The sequence below is a fragment of the Vicugna pacos genome, chromosome 26, assembly GCF_048564905.1.
Source record: "Vicugna pacos chromosome 26, VicPac4, whole genome shotgun sequence".
Taxonomy (NCBI): Eukaryota; Metazoa; Chordata; class Mammalia; order Artiodactyla; family Camelidae; genus Vicugna; species Vicugna pacos.
Window position 1 is genome coordinate 16,029,526 of NC_133012.1, and position 22,451 is coordinate 16,051,976.

The window sequence follows — 22,451 nt, forward strand, 5'->3', positions numbered from 1 at the left end:
GATTTAAAGATAACAGAAAGATATCACACACTCTTGGTTTGGAAGAATTAATATTGTTAAAATGGCCATATAACCCAAAGTAATCTAAAGATTTAATGTGATCCCGATCCAATTATCCAGGACATTTTTCACAAAAATAGAACAAATAATCCTAAAATTTATATGGAATCACAAAAGATCCAGAATTGCCAAAGCAATACTGAAGAAAAAGAATGAAGCTAGAGACATAACCCTCCCAGACTTCAGACCATACTACAGAGCTACAGTAATTAAAATAGCATGGTGTTGGCACAAAAACAGACATATGGATCAATGGACCAGAATAGAGAGCTCAGAAATAAACCTACACACCTATGGTCAATTAATCTTTAACAAAGAAGGCAAAAATATACAATGGAGAAAAGATAGTCTCTTCGGCAAATGGTGTTGGGAAAGTGGGACAGTGCATGTATATCAATAAAGTTAGACCATTACCTCATACCACACATAGAAATAAATTCAAAATGGGTTAAAGATATAAACATAAGACAAGACACTATAAATCTCCTAGAAGAGAACATAGGCAAAACATTCTCTGACATAAACTGTAGCAATGTTTTCCTAGGTCAGTCTACCAAGGCAAATATAAAAGCAAAAATAAACAAATGGGACCGAATTAAACTTAAAGGTTTTGCACAGCGAAGGAAACCATAACAAAATGAAAAGATAACCTACAGACTGGGAGAAAATATTTGCAAATGATGTGACTGACAAGGGCTTAATTTTCAGAATATAAAACCACTCATATAACTTAGTAACAAAAAAAAATAACCCCAAACAACCCAATCAAAAAATGGGCAGAAGACCTAACCAGACATTTCTCCAAGATGACATACAGATGGCCAACAGACACATGAAAAAATGCTCAAAATTGTTGTCAGAGAAATGCAAATCAAAATTATAATGAGGTATTACCTCACACAGGTCACAATGGCCATCATTAAAAAGTACACAAACAATAAATGCTGGAGAGGGTGTGAAGAAAGGGGAATCCTACATTGTTGGTGGGAATGTAATTTGGTGTAGTCACTACAGGGAATGGCATGGAAATTCCTTAAAAAAACTAAAAACAGACTTATCATATGATTTAGCAATTCCACTCCTGGGTATATATCCAAAGAAAACTCCAATTCAAAAAGATACATGCACCCCAATGTTCATAGCAGCACTATATACAATAGTCAAGACATGGAAGCAACCGAAATGACCATTGAGAGATGCCTGGATAAAGAAGTTGTGGTATATTTATACAATGGACTACCACTCAGCCATAAAAAGAATGAAATAATCCCATTTGCAGCAACATGGATGAACCTAGAATTTCTCATACTAAGTGAAGTCAGAGAAAGACAAGTATCATATGATATCACTTATATGTGGAATCCAAGAAGAACACAAATGAGTTTACTTACAAAACAGAAACAGACTCACAGACATAGAAAACAAATTATGGTTACCAAAGGGGAAAGGGGGAGAAAGGAAAAATCAGGAGTTTAGGATTAGCAGATACAAACTACTACACACAGACTATATAAACAACAAAGCCCTACTGTATAGCGCAAAGAAACTCTATTCAATAGCTTGTAATAACTATAATGAAAAAGAATATACATGAGTATAACTGAATCACTGTGCTGCACACCAGAAACTAACACAAGGGTATTTCAGGTGTCCGTAAGATACTGACACTAAAGCCATTTTACTTTTACATGTTTTAAAATTATTTTTCATTGATTTTCTTAATGAGGTAGAGTTGATTTACAGTATTACTTTCAGGTGTACAGCAGAGTGACTCAAATTTTTATAAATTATACTCCATTTAAAGTTACTATAAAATATTGGCTATATTCCCTGGGCTTCACAATATATCCTTCCAGCTTATTTATTTTATACATAGTAGTCTGCATCCCTTTTATCTTCTACCCCTAACTTGCCCCATCCCCCTTCCCTCTCCCCACTGGTAACCACTAGTTTGTTCTCTGTGAGTCTGTTTCTGTTTTGCTATATTCATTCATTTCATTTTTCAGGTTCCGCATCTAAGTGATAACATACAGTATTTATCTCTGACTTATTTCACTAAGCATAATACCCTCTAACAACAGTTATTTTAAACAAAAAGTTTAGATCTGGGGTAGAGTGGAGAGTCACTTTCGAGGAAGACTCTACAAGGAAAGATAGCTTCAAAAATCTATGTATAGACTTGAAATGCAATTACAGTGAGCTCATTTGTTATTTAAAGATTCTTACTATCTTCAAATTTAACTATACATGGTTTTAACATTAGACAACCATATCAAGACATGTAAAAACTTAAATAGATGATAGGTAAGGATTGTAAATAGATGACAGGGGACGATATCATGTTCTCTGCTTGGTGTACTGTTTTACTTTGTCCAAGGGTGAAAAAGTACAACCAACTTAACATCTCAATCCCTCTCTCATATGTGCTTCCTAAGGCCAGAGAAAGTGGTGAAAATCTCTGTAAAATGTTTTGGAAGTATTCCCTGTGTCGGTGAATTCTCTAATTATTCTGATTATTTGGTAGGAACTTGAACTTCTTTGAAAGTAATCAGTCTTTATGTCCTCCCCACTCACAAAGAAAAATTAACCACAGAGATACTGGACACAATTACATTTAGGAAAGTAACATATAAAGTGAAAATTCTATTAGTGACCCAAATGCTCCATGCTTAAGAGAAATGACATAATTCGTCCAGCTCCTTAAAATACTTGAGTCCTGCAGAATTAATGAGAACCTAATGAAACGTATGCTTCTAAGACTGTACAAGAGTTCAGAAAGCCCTCGTGTTCGTCTTATTCACACAATCAGAAAAAGTCAGTGAAAGGTAATTTAAAGAAATATGTAGCTCACACCAGTGTTCACATCATCAGAAAAGCTGAACAATTCCAGCGAGACAATTCTAATTCAATTCACCAACAGCTATTTTCTAAACAAAATTTGTTTCTTAAACTGTTCTCTATGTACAATAGAGCAGGCACACATCTATTGATTGAGAAAAGGCATATACAACAAATCCAAAAGAGCATGCAAAGTTTTTCACTTATTTTCTAATCTTTGATGCAATGGCATCCTATTAAACGAGGGATATTTAGGTAAAAAGATCGTGAATAAACTCTCCATCAGGGCAGAGAACTTTGTCTTGTTCACTGACCCATTCCTGGCATCTGGAACAGAGTCAGGCACAGAGTCAGCATGCAGTATTTGTGGGCTAAGTGAGCAGATGGTCCCTGTGTGTTCTTTCCTTTGGAGTACCGAGGAAAGCAAAGGCAGTACAATAAAGCTGGGCAGGCCAGATGGTGTTGATGAGATTTTTGAAAACTTTGTGGAAATCACTGCTAAAAGCTGATTCAGCAGCTCATGTCAACAATGTTATTACTCACTTGAGAAGCTGATGCATAAAAGTCAGTTTGATTCAGCAATTCATGACTGAGCCACTATGCTTAATTTTCACACATTTTAGGAATCTGCTCAGATTTATTGCTCTCTCCCCCTCTGATTCCTTTTCTTCTGATCACTTCACAGACTACTACAATCTATTTTCTGCTCCCAACAGTGCTCCGGCTAAGGCAACCAATGACCTCCATATGCCAAGCACAATGGACACCTGACATCTCAATGGCATTCAACAGAGTTGACTTGTCTTACTCTCTCTTTTAAACTTCCTTAAAACTCACTCCCCCATTCTGACTGATTTAACTTTGCCGGTTCTTCTCTATCTGACACATACATGTGTGGGTCCCTGAGCCTTTGTCTATACCTCTTCTTTTCTTCTCTTTCTGTATTCTTTATCCACTCAATCTTCACCTGCTCTGGTGGGCTGTAAATAATATGCCTATGACTCCCAATATCCTCTACTGAGCTCCAGTCCCAAAGGCCTGCTGGATATCTCAGTGCCACCTGAGATTCGACATAACCAGAATGAAAATCACCTTCATTCTTCCCTCCCCATGTTCCCTGATAAGTGATGCCACCATTCACCCAGCCGAGCACTTTAGAAAGGATGTCCCTTATCCAATCTTTCCTTCTGCTTATTCTAACCCTGAATTTTCTCTGAAACCATCCACTTCCTTCCTTCTCCATGGGCACTACCCCTCTAGAAGTCACCCTCTTTTCTCCTCTAGAGTCCTCGTATCCACCTTTGTTCCCTTCCAATCCAAACTGATCTTTTGAAAGTGAAAAATTTATATCTTGTTTAAAAGTATTCAATGGCCTCCCGTTGTGTTTAGGATAATTTCCAAAATCCTTAACAAAGTCCACAGAGTCCAGAATGATGCCGTCTCTGTCTCCCTCCCCAGACTTTGCCTACACCATTCCTGTCACCAGCATCTTTTTCTTTTTGAATATTTTTCAAGTTATTTTTTATTGAGATAATACAGGTTTATAACATTATGTAAGTTTCAAGTGTAAACCATTATACGTCTACTTCTGTATACATTACAGTATGCTCAGCATAAAAATTTAGTTTCCATCTGTCACCATACTGTTAATTCCCTTTACCCATTTCACCCTTCCCCCTGCCCCTTCCCCTCTGGTAACCACTACTCTGTTCTCTGTATCTATGTACTTGTTTTTGTTTGGTTTGTCCATTCATTTTGTTTGTTTTTTATATTCCACGTTTGAGTAAACCGCATGGTATTTGTCTTTCTCTGATTTATTTCACTTAACATAATACCTTCAAGATCCATACATGTCACATATGGCAAGATTTCATCTTTTTTATGGCTGAGTAGTATTCATATATATATCATATACATATAAAAACCTATATGTGTGTGTGTGTATGTCCCATCTTCTTTAACCATTCATCCATTCATAGGTACTGAGGTTGTTTCCATATCTTGGCTATTGTAAATAATGCGGCAGTGAACATGGGGGTGCAGATATCTTTTGAATTAATGTTTTTGTTTTCTTTGGATAAATACCTAGATGTGGCATAGCTTGTTACCACCATCCCTTAACAGAACCAATAAGAATCAATAATAAAGAATGACTCAAGATCTTAAAATATGCCATATTCTGAAAAGCCTCAAAAACAAAACAGAACAAAACAAAATCCAGACATTCCAAATCCAATGATTTCTGTTTGTAATTTAAAGCCAGTCTTCATTATTTATATATATCAACAATAGTTTTGAAATATCTTTTGTAAGTATGTGGCTACAAACTGTTTTTCATAGAATGATTCAAAATGAAAAACTGCTTATTCTCATCAAAGGATGAGTTCACAGAACTTCTGTGAAGTTCTAAAAATTCTTTTAGTCAGTGGCTTCCAGAATTTTCCAGATCAGTTAAAAAATTCGCAGGGGCCCAGCACAGGGGAGTCTCAATTTTCATTCTCCCAAATAGAGATGTTAAAACAAAACAAAACCCCATATACATAAAAGAAAGGACATTTTAACAAAAAAATGGAAGACCATGAAAATCTGAATAAAAGCTAACATTTTGAATTAATAATTTTAGTTTTATGCCCTCATTTTTCTCATTTCATAAAAGACTTGTGAAAGCAGCTTCCCAAACTAATACGAGGCCAGACTAGATTTTGACAACCACTGTTATAGATAAGAACTATTAAATTCATAGATGGGCTGTTGATTCTTCTTGTTCTAAAAATACCTTTTAAAATACCCTTCCTTGAAAAAATAAAGCGTTGAGAAAGGTGGAAAAAAAGCAAATATTAAGGTTAATCTGAGACATGATCAAATGAGGCAAAGCAAGGCCACTTCATGTTTCTAAGCCAGATTAAAAACAAGGGTACTGTGCAACCCACAAAATACCAAACTCCCCTTTCTTTTGCCAAATGACTGTTTCTTCTTTATCTAATCACACTGTGGTCTAACTTTCTACAAGTATCCAATCTAGGGTAAACCCCGATTCCAAAAAACTCACCCCCTGAATCACACAACCAAAGTCCAAATTATAGAACAGGTTTTTCCTAATGCCCTTTTACTAAGAGATCCCACATGTGCCTATAATACGCATTCTCCTTCACCACAAAGAGTAATAAACTCAGTTTCTTCAACTACAGGTGTGTTTCCTGGGGTCTCTGGCTGAAGAGCACTGACAGTATTAAAGTATAAAATTCTTTAAAAAGTCCCATAATCCCAGCCATTTTAAAGCAAATTAATTCCCTACCCACACTAAAGCAAACAAATTTTATTTTTCCTTATATCCTTCCAATCCTTGTCCACATGTATATACTGTGTATTTTTCTGTTACTGAAATCACTGTGAATATTATTTTGTATTCTGCTTTTATTTGCTTTACGTTATATCAATTTTGAATGGGCCAGGGGAGGGGACAGCTCAGTGGTAGAAGTGTGTGCCTAGCATGCACAAGGTCCTGGGTTTAATCCCCAGTACCTCCACTTAAAAAATAAGTAAATAAATAAACCTAATTACCTCCTCCCCATCATGATTTTATTCTTAAAGCATTTCTCCTTAGAGAAATAAAAGAATAAAAGGGGAGAAGGCACATCTTGCTCCTACTGTCAATATCCTACCTAAACTATTCAAGATTAACTTCATTTAGTCTCAGGTCACATGTAGCCAAGTTCCTATTTATCTGATCTACTTGCAAAGAAAAAATACAGTCTCATTGCCTTTAAAAAAGAGAATTATGCAAGAGCACTAGCCTGGGCGTCCAGAGACTTGAGTCTTTTAGACACGTTCAGGAAATAGTGTGACCTCTGGCTAGGCACTTTCTCAGTCGAAGTCTACTTCCTGCCCTCTAAAATGGGAGTCAAACTGGTCCCTCTCTGTCTTTTGCAGTTATCAAGTCTGTGTCCCTGCTACTTCCCTGAGGGGTAAAGAGCCCTGAGAGCAGGAGTTCACATGTCTCTAGGGTAAAGGCCAACGCAGCTACATCGGGGCCGGCTTGGGCTACTCCCACTGCCCGGACTGGGGACGCCTCGCCCTTTCCCAAGATCTCAGGATCTTTAGCTGCTACTTCTCCTTCTGCACCTCGTCACGGGGTAGAGGATGCCAAAGTCATCGGGCAGTTAGTCGCTTAAGTGAGTTATGCACACAAGTCAACTGGAACTTCTCTTGTAGTTCAGGATGCGCGAGCCTGGCACTGGTAGAACAGGTGCAATTACTCAAATTTGAGGGTGTGCAAATCACAACCACTACTCGGCAGAGATTAGGATTTCCCTCAAAGGTTTCCTCGTTCCAGCTTGTACGGAACCCGGGGAGGGGCTCGCCAGACCGCTCCGCACCCCCACCCCTGCCAGAAAGACAGACCCCAGTAAAGATTCTGCCTGGACCAGGCGTCCCTCACGCCCCGCCAGCCCCACACCTGCTCCCCAACCCCCGTGCTCCCGCGCGCCCCTCTCCGCGCCCGCGGCTCCAGCTCACCCACCGGCGGCGCGTGCTGCGCCACAGCGCAGGTGACGGCCACGCTCAGAAAGACGAAGGTGAGACGACCGCAGCCCAGCATCCTCCCAGCTGCTAACGCCGCCGCGAGAGACGCGAGTGAAGCAGCGAGAGAAGCGCCACCTGGGCTCGGAGCAGGCCGCGCCCCCGCCGTCGCGTGACCCACGAGCTGGACCGCACCACTCAAGGCGGGGGGCGTTGTGTGGAACGGCCGCTCAGGAGGTGGGGCAGGAAGGAAAGGACGAGGCTTTTTGGCGGCCCGGCAGGAAGACAGAGGCTTCCTGAGGGAGGACGGACCCGCAGGATGGAGGTCAGCTCTCGCGTTAGGACCGTGGCTGGGTCGCGCCTCCCCTCCCCCCCCGCGCCTCCGCCTGCAGTGGTTGCGCCCGAGCCCCAGCCCCGCCCCGGCGGTGCGGCTGAGGAACTTTTACCCCGGGCCGCGCCCATCTCCGAAGCCCGGCGTATGGGCTTCGTCCCGCTACTCCCCGGGCCCGGTGCCACCGCAAAGCATTCCCAAACGGCCCAGGTCGAGGTCTGTGCTCGGGCCGCTCGGTGCCAAATGCCCACGAAACGGACCCGACTCACGAGAGTTTCAAAACGCGGCGTAACACGCTGCCGCGACCCACTTTTGCGCTCTGAGGAGAGCAGGGCCCAAGTGAGTGAGGTGATTCGTCCTGACTGTGGGGTCAGCGACAGGTGTCTGGCGCCGGGAGGGCGATAATTAAACCCTCATGGGTTCACCCGGGTGTGAGCTAACGCAGCCGAGCTGACAGGTCACAGAATTCAGGCTTCATTTACCTGCAGTTAGACAGCAGGTGGAACGTCCAGGTAGAACCTAGAACCTTCCTTCAGGAGCTGTGCGCTTTCACCCAGCCGAGCAAAGGCTTTGGGTTGGCAGAGCCCAGGAGAACCTGGGAGGATAGGTAGTCAGTGTCTGCTTAGTCTGCACCTGAAAAATAGCATAAAAAATGTATTTGCTTGCCATTTGCACTTTCTGTAGACGCCGCCGTCCTGGTAAAATGAGTTACTTAAAAGTCGAACGGAATCCTACCCTCTGCGTTCCACTTTCTGATTGCGCCTCTTGACGTCCAACTAGCTTTTTTTTTTTTTTGAATGCTTCAGTAAAACTCAGAATACTGTAACTAAAATCTACATGTATTTTCTTTTTTCTTGTGGGTATAGAATTGCAGTTTTACCCATGTGTATTACTTTTTTAGAAAAAGGGAACAATCTTTTTGTTGGAGATTGAGAAATGAAATTTGATCTTTGGGTTTTTCCCACATAGTTTCTGTTTGTCCTTTTGGTAGCTGACAGCGTTCCTCTGAAGAGGAAGGCTGACTTATGAAACACATCACATGCTTAAAGTGGCTCCTGATTCAGCAGTAAGCAAGTAGATAATAGAAATGGTCGTTAATTCAAAAATTATTTACTGTCCACCTACAATGTGCCAAGCATTTCTCCAGACACTGGGGATAAGCTGGGAACAAGACAGAATGTTCTTCCCTCATGAGGCTTCTTTATTCCAGATGATAAGTAGACGTGAACGTCATATATAACAAAATTTATGTAAGAATGTTAGAAGGTGATAAATATTATAGAGAAAAAGCAGAGTAAGGGGGATCAAGGGTAGGGAGAGTTACAATGTTAAAAATAAGAAGAACAGCTCAAGCATTATTGAGAAAATGATGTTTGAGCAAAGATTTGAAGGAGCTGAGGAAGTTAGTTTTGTAAATGCCTAGGAAAGAGTACTCCAGGTAGAGGGAGCAGCTGGGGCATTAACTGAATATCTGGCATGTTTGGCGACAGCAAGGAAGTCAGGAAGGAAGAAAGGAAGGAGCAGAAGGAAGAGGGGTAAAGAAGTAGATGAAGTCTGAGAGGTAAGAGGGGTAGGACGGATTACGTAGGGCATAAGGAGTCATAGTAAAGACCTGGGCTTCACTCTACAAATGTGGAATGTCTAAATAGATTGAGTTATTTTGGACCTTAAAATAAGTGAAAAAAAGAGGATTCCCTGCCTCCTTTTTTAAAAATATAAATATCTATTTCGTTTGAAGGTCATTCATCTTAAATACTACTGAGACCACTTTAAACATGTCACCAAACACATTCTTTACCTACAAGAGGATATTAATTACTGTTTAGGTGGTCTGGCAAAATCAGAATCTTTAAGCAGAAAACTTAACGTCAATTGGCATACTATTCTTAGACATAAATTTCATATAATTTTGCGTTTAACTTTCAAAGCCCTATTATATACTGTTGATTCTACTTTCAGACAAATTAAAATTTAAATATACTTCCCCAAAATTATGCATTTTTTTCTTACACATACATCTTTTTTCTTAACCTACTTGATTTTTCAATACTAGAAATGTACAGAAGGCCACGGGGAAGCATGTGGCCATGGGAAACTTTGCTGTGATTTGTGGCACACTGACATATTCATAGAAATGGTATTTAAATGCACAAATGAATGATTATGTCAGGGGGAAGGGTGATTCAAATACTATCTTCACAGCAGCCACCAAGTATAAGACCTGGATAACCTGTTTAGTTTGCAAGAGTCAGCATCTATAATCAAATTGTTTATCAGAATAGCTGAAATTCTTGGACCTTTTCTAATCTATTACCTCACATTCCTGAGTTCCTGAGGTGGTGCCTTGATTTAAAATCATTGCAGCCTAAGCACTCCACCCGGAATGAAATTATCACACATAACACAGTACCCAGAACAGGTATGGCTTGATTTAATAAAACTGAATATTCAAAGATTTGCACTAAAAAAGCAAGAAGTATGGAAATAACGTTTCAGTTCAAAAAATAAACATTTTACCAGAAATATTTACCAATGAGTTGTTTAATTTTAAAAGAGGCCTAGTATATCTAAAATGTAACCTGAGTTTCAAAGCTTTGAATTTTGTCCGTCTTTTCAGGAAGGACTATAGAGAGTGAAGGATGAAAAAAAATGGAAAATCAGAAGTCATGCAAAATTGTTACGCAATTCTTGTCCTCCAGGAGCTTTATCAAAGATTATTTCCTTTATGTTTTACTTTTGTATAGAAAAATAAGTTAAATCATTATCTTTGGCTCAAAGTATGTGATACTTTATTCTGTTACAAAACTGCCAATTTAGTGCTCACATTTAATCTAATTGCCCCCCATATGTCAAATAAAATAGTTATTTTAATTATCCTTTACTTCACACTCACCTGTTTGTGAAACATTTTGATGTTTTCTTGAACTGACACCCTAGACATGTAAGTTTGAAGAGCCATTTTTTAATATAAAATTCTTTTGTCCTGTTTCCACTTTCTTTAATAAGACACATTGCTCTGACTTGAAAATTACTTGTCAATTCAGTTCAAATCCAATAATCTCAAAATCTTTTCTTTCTGTTGTTCTGACTTCGTGTTCCTGCATAGTTCCACTTTTCATAAGCCATTATAATGACTTATTTAATGCTCCGACCAGCTGTTTCTGATTAAGTTTGTGGTGAATTCATTTATTCTCTCAGTAAACACTGAGCACTTACTCTAGGTGCTGGGTAACTAGTGAACAAATGATCCCTGCCTTGGGGCTTTCAGTCTCCTGAGAGGGAAAAATGAAGATGGGGGAAATGTAAATCAAACAAATCTCTTGTAAAATATCAATAGATTTAGTGCATTATTCCATGCTCTAGCTTCTGGTTTAATATTGCGATGTTTCACCAACCTCAGTAGTTCCACTCCTCCATTACACAGCAGCAATGAGATCTGGATGCGCCATATCCTTATCATTGGCCTCTTCTCTGGAGGTGGACCCTGTTTGGTCTCATATTCGTTACCCTAGTCCTCTTGCCTCCGTGCTTGGCCTTGGCCTTAGTCACTCAGACTTGAATCCAGTAGGCCATGGTTTGAATCTCAGAGCTTTTGCTGTATGATTGAAGCAATTGTCCTTTCTCTTCTAACAGGAAACAGTAAACTATTAGTCCCCATTGTTGCTGGCATTCACGCTGTAAACTTGAAGGGAGCTGCCTAAAGATGGGTAGGTACTGTGGACAGCACGGCAGAGAGATGGAAAGAAACTGGATCATTATGACATAGTTAAGCTGCTAGATCAATCAACCATGGAGCCTGTCCAACAACTGGACTCCTTGTTACGGTGAGCCAGTATTCTTTATTATTTAAGCCAGCTCAGGCTGATTTGCTTGCAAGTGGAATTACTGTATCCGATAGCATCATAACTGATGTACACATAAAAATAGGTATGTCTTCCTTGGCTGGAGCAGAGGAGGATTTATAAAGCTATGTATTTATTAAGCTAAGATGCTTAAGTTTTCAGGCCCTTCACCTTCCAAACCTTCTATCTAATTTTACACTTGTCATTTTATATTCTTTCCCTTAAAGAAGAACATCCAAATCATATAAGCTTTAGACCTAACAAACTGTCAGGTGTTTTGGGGAGAACACTGTTACCTTTCTCCCCAGCTCTTTAACTCATGTTTCGCTAGGGGAAGAGTAACTTACCTAATTGGTAAATAGCTGAACGGGTCACTGCACATGTGTGGCCTGACTTTTTTAGCCCTCTCATTCAAATCTGTCTGCCCACAATAGTAAGCCTTAGATGACAGGAGTGGAAAGGAAAGTAGTTGCTGCCTTTGACCACATCTCCCAAAATTGGCACCCATCCAACAGATTTTTAGACTACTATGTTAACACAATGGCTATGAAGACTTAAGGAAAAGCATCATGAAAGAGTGGCTCTGGGAGACATGGAGAAAAGGTTGTAAAAAATGGAGTCTTTTGTAACTATTTTCATCTGCTGCCCCCATCCTAGCCTCACCTTGCCCTCAGGTTACTCCCTGCCGTGTTAGAAACTAGCTGTGCCGCTGGGAAGCAGTTTGCATTTATCAAATGACTGAGTGCATAAATTCATTCCAGAGGAGAAGGAGTTGGTATCCCATCTTGGCCTAAGGTCCAATCTGTTTTCCCTATTCCAGTTTAATCAGCAGTTAAAGTTGATATTGATTCCCGTCTGATGCCTGTGAATATTTTTCGGTTGTTTCTCAACTAGGAAAGGTGAGGAGAATGATTATCACCCTGAAATGACAACAGAAGCCAGCAATGGCAACTATAGTAATATGTGTACAAGTACTAAATGACCATCTGAAAGTTCCGAGCAAATCGCTAGTTGCTATGAAAGATATACATGCAGTGACATAGGAATTCCTGATCAAAGGGAATTTACAACGGAAAAAGAAAATACCGCTAACATGCATATATATCAACTTAGGAAGCCAACCACAATTCAAACATACTTTATGTATGTTCAGTTCTGTTGGGTGGAACCATATGAAGTTGTCATTTTAGGTTTTGTTTATCCTGTAAAATTTTTTTTATTTCTTATTTCAGTATTTTCTACCATTTATTTTTTTCTCCTTTCTACTTCCTTTGAATTTGTTTTGATTTTACCTCTACTTTGTAAGTTGGATGTTTAGCTCATTAATTTAGAATATTTTTCTTTGCTACTATAAGCATAAAGAGCTATACATTTAATTTAATTAACTTTATTAAATTAGTATTTACTGTTTTTGCTACCTTCCTAATGTCTTGATAAGTAGCATTTTCATTACAATAATTAGGGTTATTTCATCATTTTAATTTGATTTCTTCTTTGAGCTGAGTTTTTAAAAGTGGATGTTTAAAATTTGTTTCCAAATGTATAGAACTTTATATATTTCAAGCACACGTGGACTTTCTATCTCCCTTAGCTCTGTGATAATTTCTGTAATATAAATTCAAGGTAGAGTAATTTTTGCATTTTGATGATTTTCTCTGTATAGCATGTATCTCTTTTGTGGTAAATATATTGGAGAATGGTAGAGAAATTAATTCTCTTTTATAAATGCCAAAGGAGGCAATGCTATGTGGATAAGAGGCATCACTCACAGAGTATCAGTTAACTTTGTAAATTATCTTTTGTTCTGGTTTCTAAATAATTCATTGCATTTTGCAGAATATATGGTCTTTGTTTTTTACTTTTGGAGGCTAACTTTATGGCCAAGCATGGAGTCAATATTTGTATATGTTCCATGCCTGAAAGAATATGAGTCCTTTTATGTGAAATGTTCTTTACATATCCTTTAGGTCACACTTCATGATTATGCTATTCAATTTTCTGAGTTTGTCTGCTTAATTTATTAATTATTAAGGGAGGTATGCTATAGTAGATGTGCCAGTTTCTCCTTGTAGATTTAAGTTTTTGTTTATAATTTTGCAGTTGTTATTAGATGCATACAAGTTTAGAATTGTTTTATCTTTGTAGTGAAATGACTCTTAAATTTTTAAAAAATATAAGTATAGTTGATTTATAATGTGGTAGTTTCTGGTGTATAGCAAAATGTTTCAGTTATGTATATATGTGTGTATGTATATATTCTTTTTCATATTCTTTTCCATTATAGTTTATTACAGGATATTGAATATAGTTCCCTGTGCTATACAGTAGGACCTTGTTATTTTAGATATATATAGTAGTTTGTATTTGCTAATCCCAAACTCCTATTTTATCCCTCCCCAGCCCATTTCCCCTTTGGTAATCATGGTTTGTTTTTTGTGTCTGTGAGTCTATCTATTTTGTAAATAAATTCATTTGTATCATAATTCAGATTCCACATATAAGTGATATTATATGATATTTGTCTTTCTGAGTCTGACTTACTTCACTTAGCAAGATAGTCTCTAGGTCCATCCATGTTTCTGTAAATGGCATTATTTTATTCTTTTTATGGCTGAGTAGCATTCCACTGTATGTATGTATACTACATCTTTAGTCATTCATCTGTGGATGGACATTTGGGAATGTCTTGGCTTTTGTGAATAGTGCTGCTATAATACCATGCTATGAACATTGGGATGTGTGTATCTTTCCAAATTAGAGTTGAAATGACTCTTTTATCATTATATAGTAACCTGTTTTACCTCTAATAATTCCTTTTGTTTTAAATTTCTAACATAGCTATAATGCTTTTTTGTTAGAATTTTTTTCCCCATTCATTGACTTTCTGAATTCCGTGTCTCTTTAAACAACTTTTGCTTGATATTTTAAAATCCAATTGAAAAAATTTGGAGCATTTGGCTCATTTACATTCACTGTGATGAATAATATCTTTACATTTATTTCTGCCATTATATTATGCTCTTCCCTCCTATTTTCCTTTCCTTTTTTCCTTTGTGTCTTCTTTTAGTGGTTACCCTAAGTATTTTAATTTGCTTGCTTAACAGAGTCTAAAGTTAATCTACATTTTTCCCCTCTCCTTTTGAACAAATTTAGGACCTTGTAATAGTTTAAGTCCAATCTCCCTCTCTCTGCCAAGTATATGCTATTTTTGTGTAATATTTTAGTTTTAACACCCCTTCCACAAATTAAGCATTATTGTTCTTTTTAAAAATACAGTCAGCTTTGCTTAGCTTTACCCATTATTATCTTCAGTATCTTTGCTTAACATTTTTTGTTACATCTCTGACCTTCTCTCTGGGATCATTTTCATTCAGCCTAGAATTTTTCTCTTAATGGTGATCAATTGTTGATAAATTATCTCAATTTTTATCTGCCAGTGATGTCTTTATTTTGCATTAGTGCTCTTTTCTTATTCTTGAAAGATAGTTTCATGGAGTTTAGAGTTCTAGGTTGACAATTACTTTCTCTCAGCTCACAGAAGGTACTCTTCTGTTTTTTGGCTTCATATTTGCTAGTGAAAAGCCAGCAATCAGCTAAACTGTTGAACTTTTTGGGTGATCACTCTTTTCTTTCTAGCTGCTTTTAAGATGAAACTTCTATGTAGTTCTGCCATTTTACCATAATGTGCTTAAGTATGTATCTTTAATTACCATGTTTGGGATTCACTAGGATTTTAAGATCTGTTATCTGAAAAATTCTCAGTTGTTACCTCTATTACCTCTTTCCCATTCTTTCTCTTCTCTGCTTTTGTACCTGAAGTAGGCATACATTACACATTCTCAACCTGTTCTCTGTCTCTTGATGTTTATTTCACTGTATAGTGCATCTCCTTGTCTCTGTACGCTGTATTTGGGATCAGTTATTCAGTTACATTCTAGTTCATTAAGTCTCTTTGCCTTTGTTTAATCTGATATTTAATACATCCACTGAATTTCTAAATATGTTTATTTTTTAAAGTTCTTATTTTTTCTTTCAAATCTGCTTAGTATTTTGTAATTTATTTCCTGCTTATGTTCCAGCTTAAGTTTTATTTCTTTAAACATGTCAAGTATAGTTGTTTAATAGTCTACATTTGATGATTAAACTTTGTTTCTCCTGATTTTCACTGAAGGTGCTTGCTTTCTCTGTATTTTTGACTTTGAGCTGTTTTTTTTTCTTTTTTTTTTTTTAGTTTTTAGTTGCTTATTTTCTTTGAAAATTTTTTTTGGTAGGATTTAAGATCATAAAGGCAGAGCCGAATGAGACAATTTTTAATGGAATTCTCTCCTTGAGATTTTTTTTCTTTTAAAATCAGAAGTAGTGTGATTTTGAGTCACAAACCTGCCTGAAGCCAGCTTACGCTTACATCTCAAGGAATATATTTTTTCTTTCCCTTCTACTCAATGCCAAGCAGAAGAAAAAATGTGTTACTCACCACTGTGCAATAAAATTTATTTCTCATTCACTGTTACCCTTGAAGGAATAGTCCTTTGTAGTCATAGATTCCCTCCTGTGTGAGTCCAGGCTCTTATCTCCTGTATCTTGGGCGCTTGTCAAAACAAAAGCTCAGAGTCTCCAGGATTTGGCAGAAACTTTCAGGTGAGAGTGAGCTTTGGTACTTACTCACCTCTGAGGGTTCCTGTTTTTGTTTGTTTGATATCTATAGATTCCTTTCTTTTGTGTGGACGAGTGGTGTTTAAAAAGGTATTTTAAAATATTTTATTCAGTGTGTTAGTTGTTTTAATAAGGAGTACCATTCATGGTATCGAGTCTACTATACCACTTACAGTGGAAGCCCTGGTTTTATAAAGGTGAAGCTCCCCCACTTTTCCTGGGTTTGATATGAGTGAAATGAGAAATCCCAGGAAAGAAGGAAATCAGTGCATAGTACTTATTAGTTTGTGATTCTGTGTATTTAAATGGTAGGTCTATCAGTACCATAGCTGCCAACTCTGTTATAACAGTAAGGGTGAGGGTGAGAACAGAAGGAAGAATAGTAAATGTATTCTTGGACATGTAAAATGACTTTTCTTCCTTCACTTCTTATTTACACCATATGGTCAATTGATCAATAATTTTCTAATTTTAAAGAGAAAACTGAGGGTTCTGACTATAGTTGGAATTGAGCAAAATGTGGAATTTCTTAGAGGTAATGTATTTGTTATATAAGAAGATATTAGTATTGGTTTGAAAAATGATACTTTATATTCTATGAATTCACAACTATAAAACAATGTATTAAAAAGCAAATCATTTATTAGATTTAGAAATAAACACTAACTGCAAGAAAATTAAATCTAATAATAACAGAGCAGGCTTGGAACTAAGAAAATGTATTTCAAAACTTTTATAAATGAAAAGTACATTGGTAAAGAAATGAACAGCCATGATCCTGAAGGGTCAGAGTTAGAGATAAGGATTTCCAGTCTAGGAAGAAGCAAAATACGTATGTAACCAAGTTGGTCTATAGTTAATTTAAGGTGGAGAAGAAGATCAGCTGAGCATAGATGACAAGATTTTTAAGGCAGTTGAATGAAAGGCCACAACAGTGTCAGTGCTGAAGTCAATGAAACCAAGGATGGGAGGCTCAGTGAAGAGAAAGACTGTGAACCAGGGCCAGGTTCGAGGACGCTGATGAAGAGCCATGCAGAATTGCTGTGGTAATGAGTTTGATGATGTGTGCTTCTAGGCCTAAGGTGATGGGTGGGGATAATGAGAAGTTTCAAAACTGGTACATGGGGCCATGGTATATGATTCTCCAACCCTGGGTGCACTGGAATGAAAGCTGAATTCAGCTTAGAAAAAGTCAGAAGGGGCATTTTCTTGGGAAAGTCAAGAGGAAATTTGTGTATTAGAATTTTTGTTTTCCCTTCTTCAGAATTCTTAAGTCTTTGTCCATTTTTCTGTTTTATGGAAAGATCATACTGGTGTGGAATGAGGCTATGGTAGCAAAAGGAACATGGAAAAAGAAAAGTTGGTAATCATAGGTGGAGAGGTGGTGATGGATATATACAAGGCCTTCTAGAGAGGATTTTTGGGCTGAAAATGAAGAACAAGGATGCATATGAGAAGGTTCTGTTTCTGTAGGCAATTGGGGAAGAAATTATTTTCCTAAACAACAACAGGAAGGGATACATTTAAACAATTTCTGTGCTGCTGTACTTTAAAATTGATCTAAACTAGGACTTAGGGCTCAGGAGCTATACAACAGCCTAGGATGGCCTGAGGTCTACTGGCCATTTCCAAACAAGTCACCACACTTTAGAAGGCCATTTTACATACACAGGTAACATCATACTGAATGAATGTTGATGGTCTGATAAACTATTATCCTAAGTTCTCCCTGGGTTTTTTCTGGTATTAGTTGGAGGAAAAAAAAAAACTTTGGGGGGAATATATGTAGCAGCAGGATAAAAAAACAGGGAGTAATACTTACACATGCATGAAAAATAATACAGAAAAAGAATGACATTAGAAGCTTGAAGCGTTGCCTGTTCCCCCCTGCCCCCACAAGTGATTGACTGCAGCTGTCCAACTTAATTTTGTCAGGTGGCAGTTCCAGAACTCAAATTAGAACTCATGACTCGCTTCCTTACCTTGGAGTCTACTTATATTTGTTTCCACCTTTCTAAAGGAGTAAAGAGACATGCTTTGTTTTCTTTGTTCTCTTCCTCATGATTCCACTTTGTATCTAAGGACCAGAATTAGGAAATAGCATGATGAAAAAATAAACACCAGTAAGTAGTGCTACACCCTGTTTTCTCTACTAGCAGCACTCAGAACAGCATTGCAAAACCTCATTAGGTTTGTGGAACACTGTAAGGAAAGCGAACACCTGCAGATTTTCATTTGCAAGTCCTTGCTATGCACTCTGAAAAGAAAATATTTTTTATGAAATACAAAGGCGGGGTTGAAACACAAGGCCAAATAGAAAGAAGGCTTTTTGTTTCTCTGTCATGGAAAATAAATTTTAGTAATGTTTTAAGAGAAGTAGTCCAGTGGCAAAAAATTAAACAGAAATACACCAAATAGGGCCAGAGATTTTCCTGGGGTAAAGTATACAGGAAATGTCATAACCTGTCTTATGAAATATGCACTTAAAAAAATCAAGTTTCCTTAATGAAATATGCACTTTAAAAAAAAACACCAGTAGTAGGTGGTTGAGGAAATGGGAAATAAAGGTATGAAATTATTTTCTTATTTTGTTTCTAATCTTTTTATTAAATGAAATGACTTTCAAGATGAGTGAGCCGCAAAAAATTATCATGGAGATTACCTGAATTAAGCCCCTTACGCTAATACTGATTATGACAACACCATAAAAGAACAGTATCTTGAAGATTCATTTTTGATGTTTTTATCCCTGTTATGAAAGGTATCATGTCATAATAATTTAGTGAATAAAATGATATTGAGCTAGCATATTTTAATATATTCTTCTGTGTCGTAAGAGTTTAGAATAACCGAGTAAATGTTAAGTCCTGCAATAGGGAATTGAGGCTGTGGACTCATTAGTGTCTACACTAGAGATGACCCAGGAACTCCATAGCATTCGGGTGGGTAGTGGTTCACCTGGTATTCTGAGTCCATTTTAGGAACTCAGGCCTATTTTAAGATGTATGAATGTATTCCTTTATTTTAATGATTTCTTTATTAACTTCTTTCTATAGGATGTTAAGAGTTTTCTACCTGTATCTAGGCAAGTCCAGGCAGGTCCTTAATTTGGGGAAGAGAAGACAAGGAACTAGTAAGAGTTTGAGCAGGTCATGGTGGAGTAGCTTGTACTAGACTGACCCTCTCACACACATTCAACTTAAACTTTGGACAAAATATTAAAAATTATCTAAAGGTAATGGATAGTGACCCAAAATATGGAGCAACTTGAACGGAGTTAATTCTAGTAAGAAAGGAACCGTATTTTTAACATCTTTTTGACTTAGGGCAGGCCCCAGGCAGTGCCACTAAGAGTAATTAAAACTCCTATAGAAACCTTAAGTCCTATTAGTTTAGGAATCTGAGACAGGATTCAGAGTAACCTAAGAATCTGGAAAGTAAGGAGGAAATGCTGAAAAAGGAAAAAGCCACAGAAGGTAGAGCCACACTACCCAAATCTCTCACTGATCTTGAAGCTCCACATTCTTGGGGCAGAATTCAAGCAGCCCAGCTAAAACTAAAACCGAATGTGAGATTTCAGCTGTTGCCTGCTGTGGGGAGAGAATTTGGAGCTAGTGATCAACCAATTAACTGCATACTAAATGAAAAAATACTAATTCTTCAATTTTCTAAATTTCAGTTAGTCAAAACAGCATCCACAGTTTCTCCAATGCATTATTCACAATGTCCAGATACAATCTAATTATATCAGACATATCAAGAAACATACTAAAAAAAAAAAAAGGCAATCAGTGGAGACTGATTCCAAGATGACCCGGATATTGGAATTAGTAGACAAGGATTTTTAAGGTAGCTATTTATAACTGCCTAAAAATAAACTGCTCCCCAGTACACTTGTAATGAATGGATAGGATATTTCAGCAGAGAAAAAGAAATTATAACAATAGCAATTACAACAGGATCAAATTGATTCTAGAAGTGAAAAATACTGTCTGAGATTAAAAAACAACCAGATGTGTTTAACAGTTTGGAGATGATAAAACAGTTAGTGAACTAGGAGACAGAAAAATTTTAAATATCTAATCTGAAAAATATGAGCACACAAAACTGGGTGTGGGGAGCTTTTTTGGTGTGCTTTTATTGTATAAAACCTTCCTTTTGATAAGGTTATTAGACTAGTAAATCAGGGAAATGCTCAGCCGGAATGTATCTTGATTTTGATAGTGCTTTAAACACAAATTCTCAATATGCTTATGTACAAGATGGAAAAACGTGGAACACAAGACTGTATTTAGATGCATTCATTCTTGACCTCTGCCACTCTCAGATTAACTTCAGAGCTTTCATGGGGGTTGTAATAAAATGCAATGCTAGAAATAGGAAGGAAGATTTACATATTACCTGAATTTTTTTAATCTTTAAAAGGTTACTTTCCATTTAGTTATTACAAAATGTTGGCTATCTTCCTGTGCTGTACAATACATCCTTGAGTCAATCGTACACTCTAACAGTTGGTACCTCCCACTCCCCCATCCCTATATTGCCCTTCCCTGCCCTTCCCATTGGTAACTAGTTTGGTCTCTAAATCTGTGAATCTGCTTCTTTTTTTGTTGTATTTCTTAGATTCCACATATCATACAGCATTTATCTTTCTGACTTATTTCATTGAGCAGCATAAAGCCCTCCAAGTCCATCTATATTGCTGCAAATGGCAAAATTTCATTTTTTATGGCTGAGTAGTACTCCATTGCCTATATAATCACATCTTCTTTATCCATTCATCTATTGATGGATCCTTAGGTTGTTTCCATGTCTTGGCAATTGTAAATAATGCTATTATAAACATTGGGGTGCATGTATCCTTTCAAATTAGTGTTTTTGGTTTTTTTTGGATACATACCCAGGAGTGGAATTGCAGGGTCATATCATAGTCTTTAAAGTTTTTTGAGAAATCTCCATACTGTTTTCCACAGTGATTGCACCAATTTACATTTCCACCAACAGTACATAAAGGTTTCCTTTTCTCATCATCATTTTTATTTGTCTTATGATAAGCGCCATTCTGACAGGTGTGAAGTGGTATCTCATTGTGGTTTTGATTGCATTTCCCTGCTGATTATTGAGCATCTTTTCATGTGTCTGTTGGCCATCTTACCTGTATCTTATTCATTTGTTGTCCTCCTTCACTAGTGTATCAACTTCATGAGGGCAGGCAATGCCTATTTTTAATCTGTATCTTCTTGGTTGCCAGGACCTGTAAGTAGTCCTGCTCCCTGGAATAGGGACAGGAATTGGGTAAACAAGAGGGTGGGTATAGTGACAAGAAATCTGGAACATACTATGTTCAGAAATTCAGGCAGATAGAATGTGTGTTCCGGGGAAATCAGTCTTTTGGCAGATGATCTCCAGTACTAAGCTATTGTTGGAAGCTTCAATCTCGTGAGGGTAGTGTTTCCCAAAGTGTGGTTCTGATCACTTACTCTCGATTTACCTGGAGTACTTGTTAAAATGTCAGTTCTGGGGACCAATCCTAAATTTGCTAAGCTTGCATCTCTAAGGGTGGGTCTTAGAAATGTATAGGTACCCTAGGCAATTCTTATGTATGTAAATTTGAACTGTTTATGTTTAGGGGTTGGGGAGCTGATGAAAGCAAGGAATAGTCTAAGACCTGGGGCAGGTTTCACAACCTTGGCATTGTTGGCATTTTGGCTGGATAATTCTTTGTTGTTGGAGGCTGCTGTCCTGTGCATTGTCGGATGTTTAGCAGCATCCCTAGTCCCTAACGCTCTAGAGACCAGAGCACCCCCTCCTCCCAGCTGTCACAACCAAAAATGTCTCCAGACATTCCAAAATGTCCCCTGGGAGAGAAAATAGCCTTTGGTTGAGAACCACTACTTTGGGGGATCAGGGTAGTAAGTACCCAAGGATCAGAAGAAAGAGAACACAATATGGGAGAACATCCAGCTATTGGAAACGGAATGCCAAGTTAGGGCCAGATTAGAGCGGGAGCTCCTTTTTAAGGTCAATGCTGGTAGCTTAGCTACCTTGCTGTAGACGGGCCACGTAACTCTAGAGTTGGTGACAGATGGAATATAAACGCTGAGAACTAGACAGGGTGTGGCATCACCTGTTTCTTAGAGTAGCATCTCATGCTTTATGACAGGAAGTCCAGAAAAAAATTCTGTGGCACTTTAAGTTGTGCTTCATTT

The 22,451-nt window shown here is 37.7% G+C and overlaps 1 protein-coding gene across 1 annotated transcript in view; it reads right to left on the minus strand.

Annotated features, from left to right (window-relative positions):
• The window catches only part of ASAH1 (N-acylsphingosine amidohydrolase 1), a 39,608-nt gene extending 31,981 nt beyond the window's left edge, over nucleotides 1-7,627 (minus strand). Inside the window, exon 1 of the mRNA XM_072950417.1 lies at nucleotides 7,418-7,627. Coding sequence (XP_072806518.1) covers nucleotides 7,418-7,495 — 78 coding nt within the window. The 5' untranslated portion in view covers nucleotides 7,496-7,627. The remainder of the gene's footprint in view (nucleotides 1-7,417) is intronic.
• Between the last annotated feature and the right edge of the window lie 14,824 nt (nucleotides 7,628-22,451).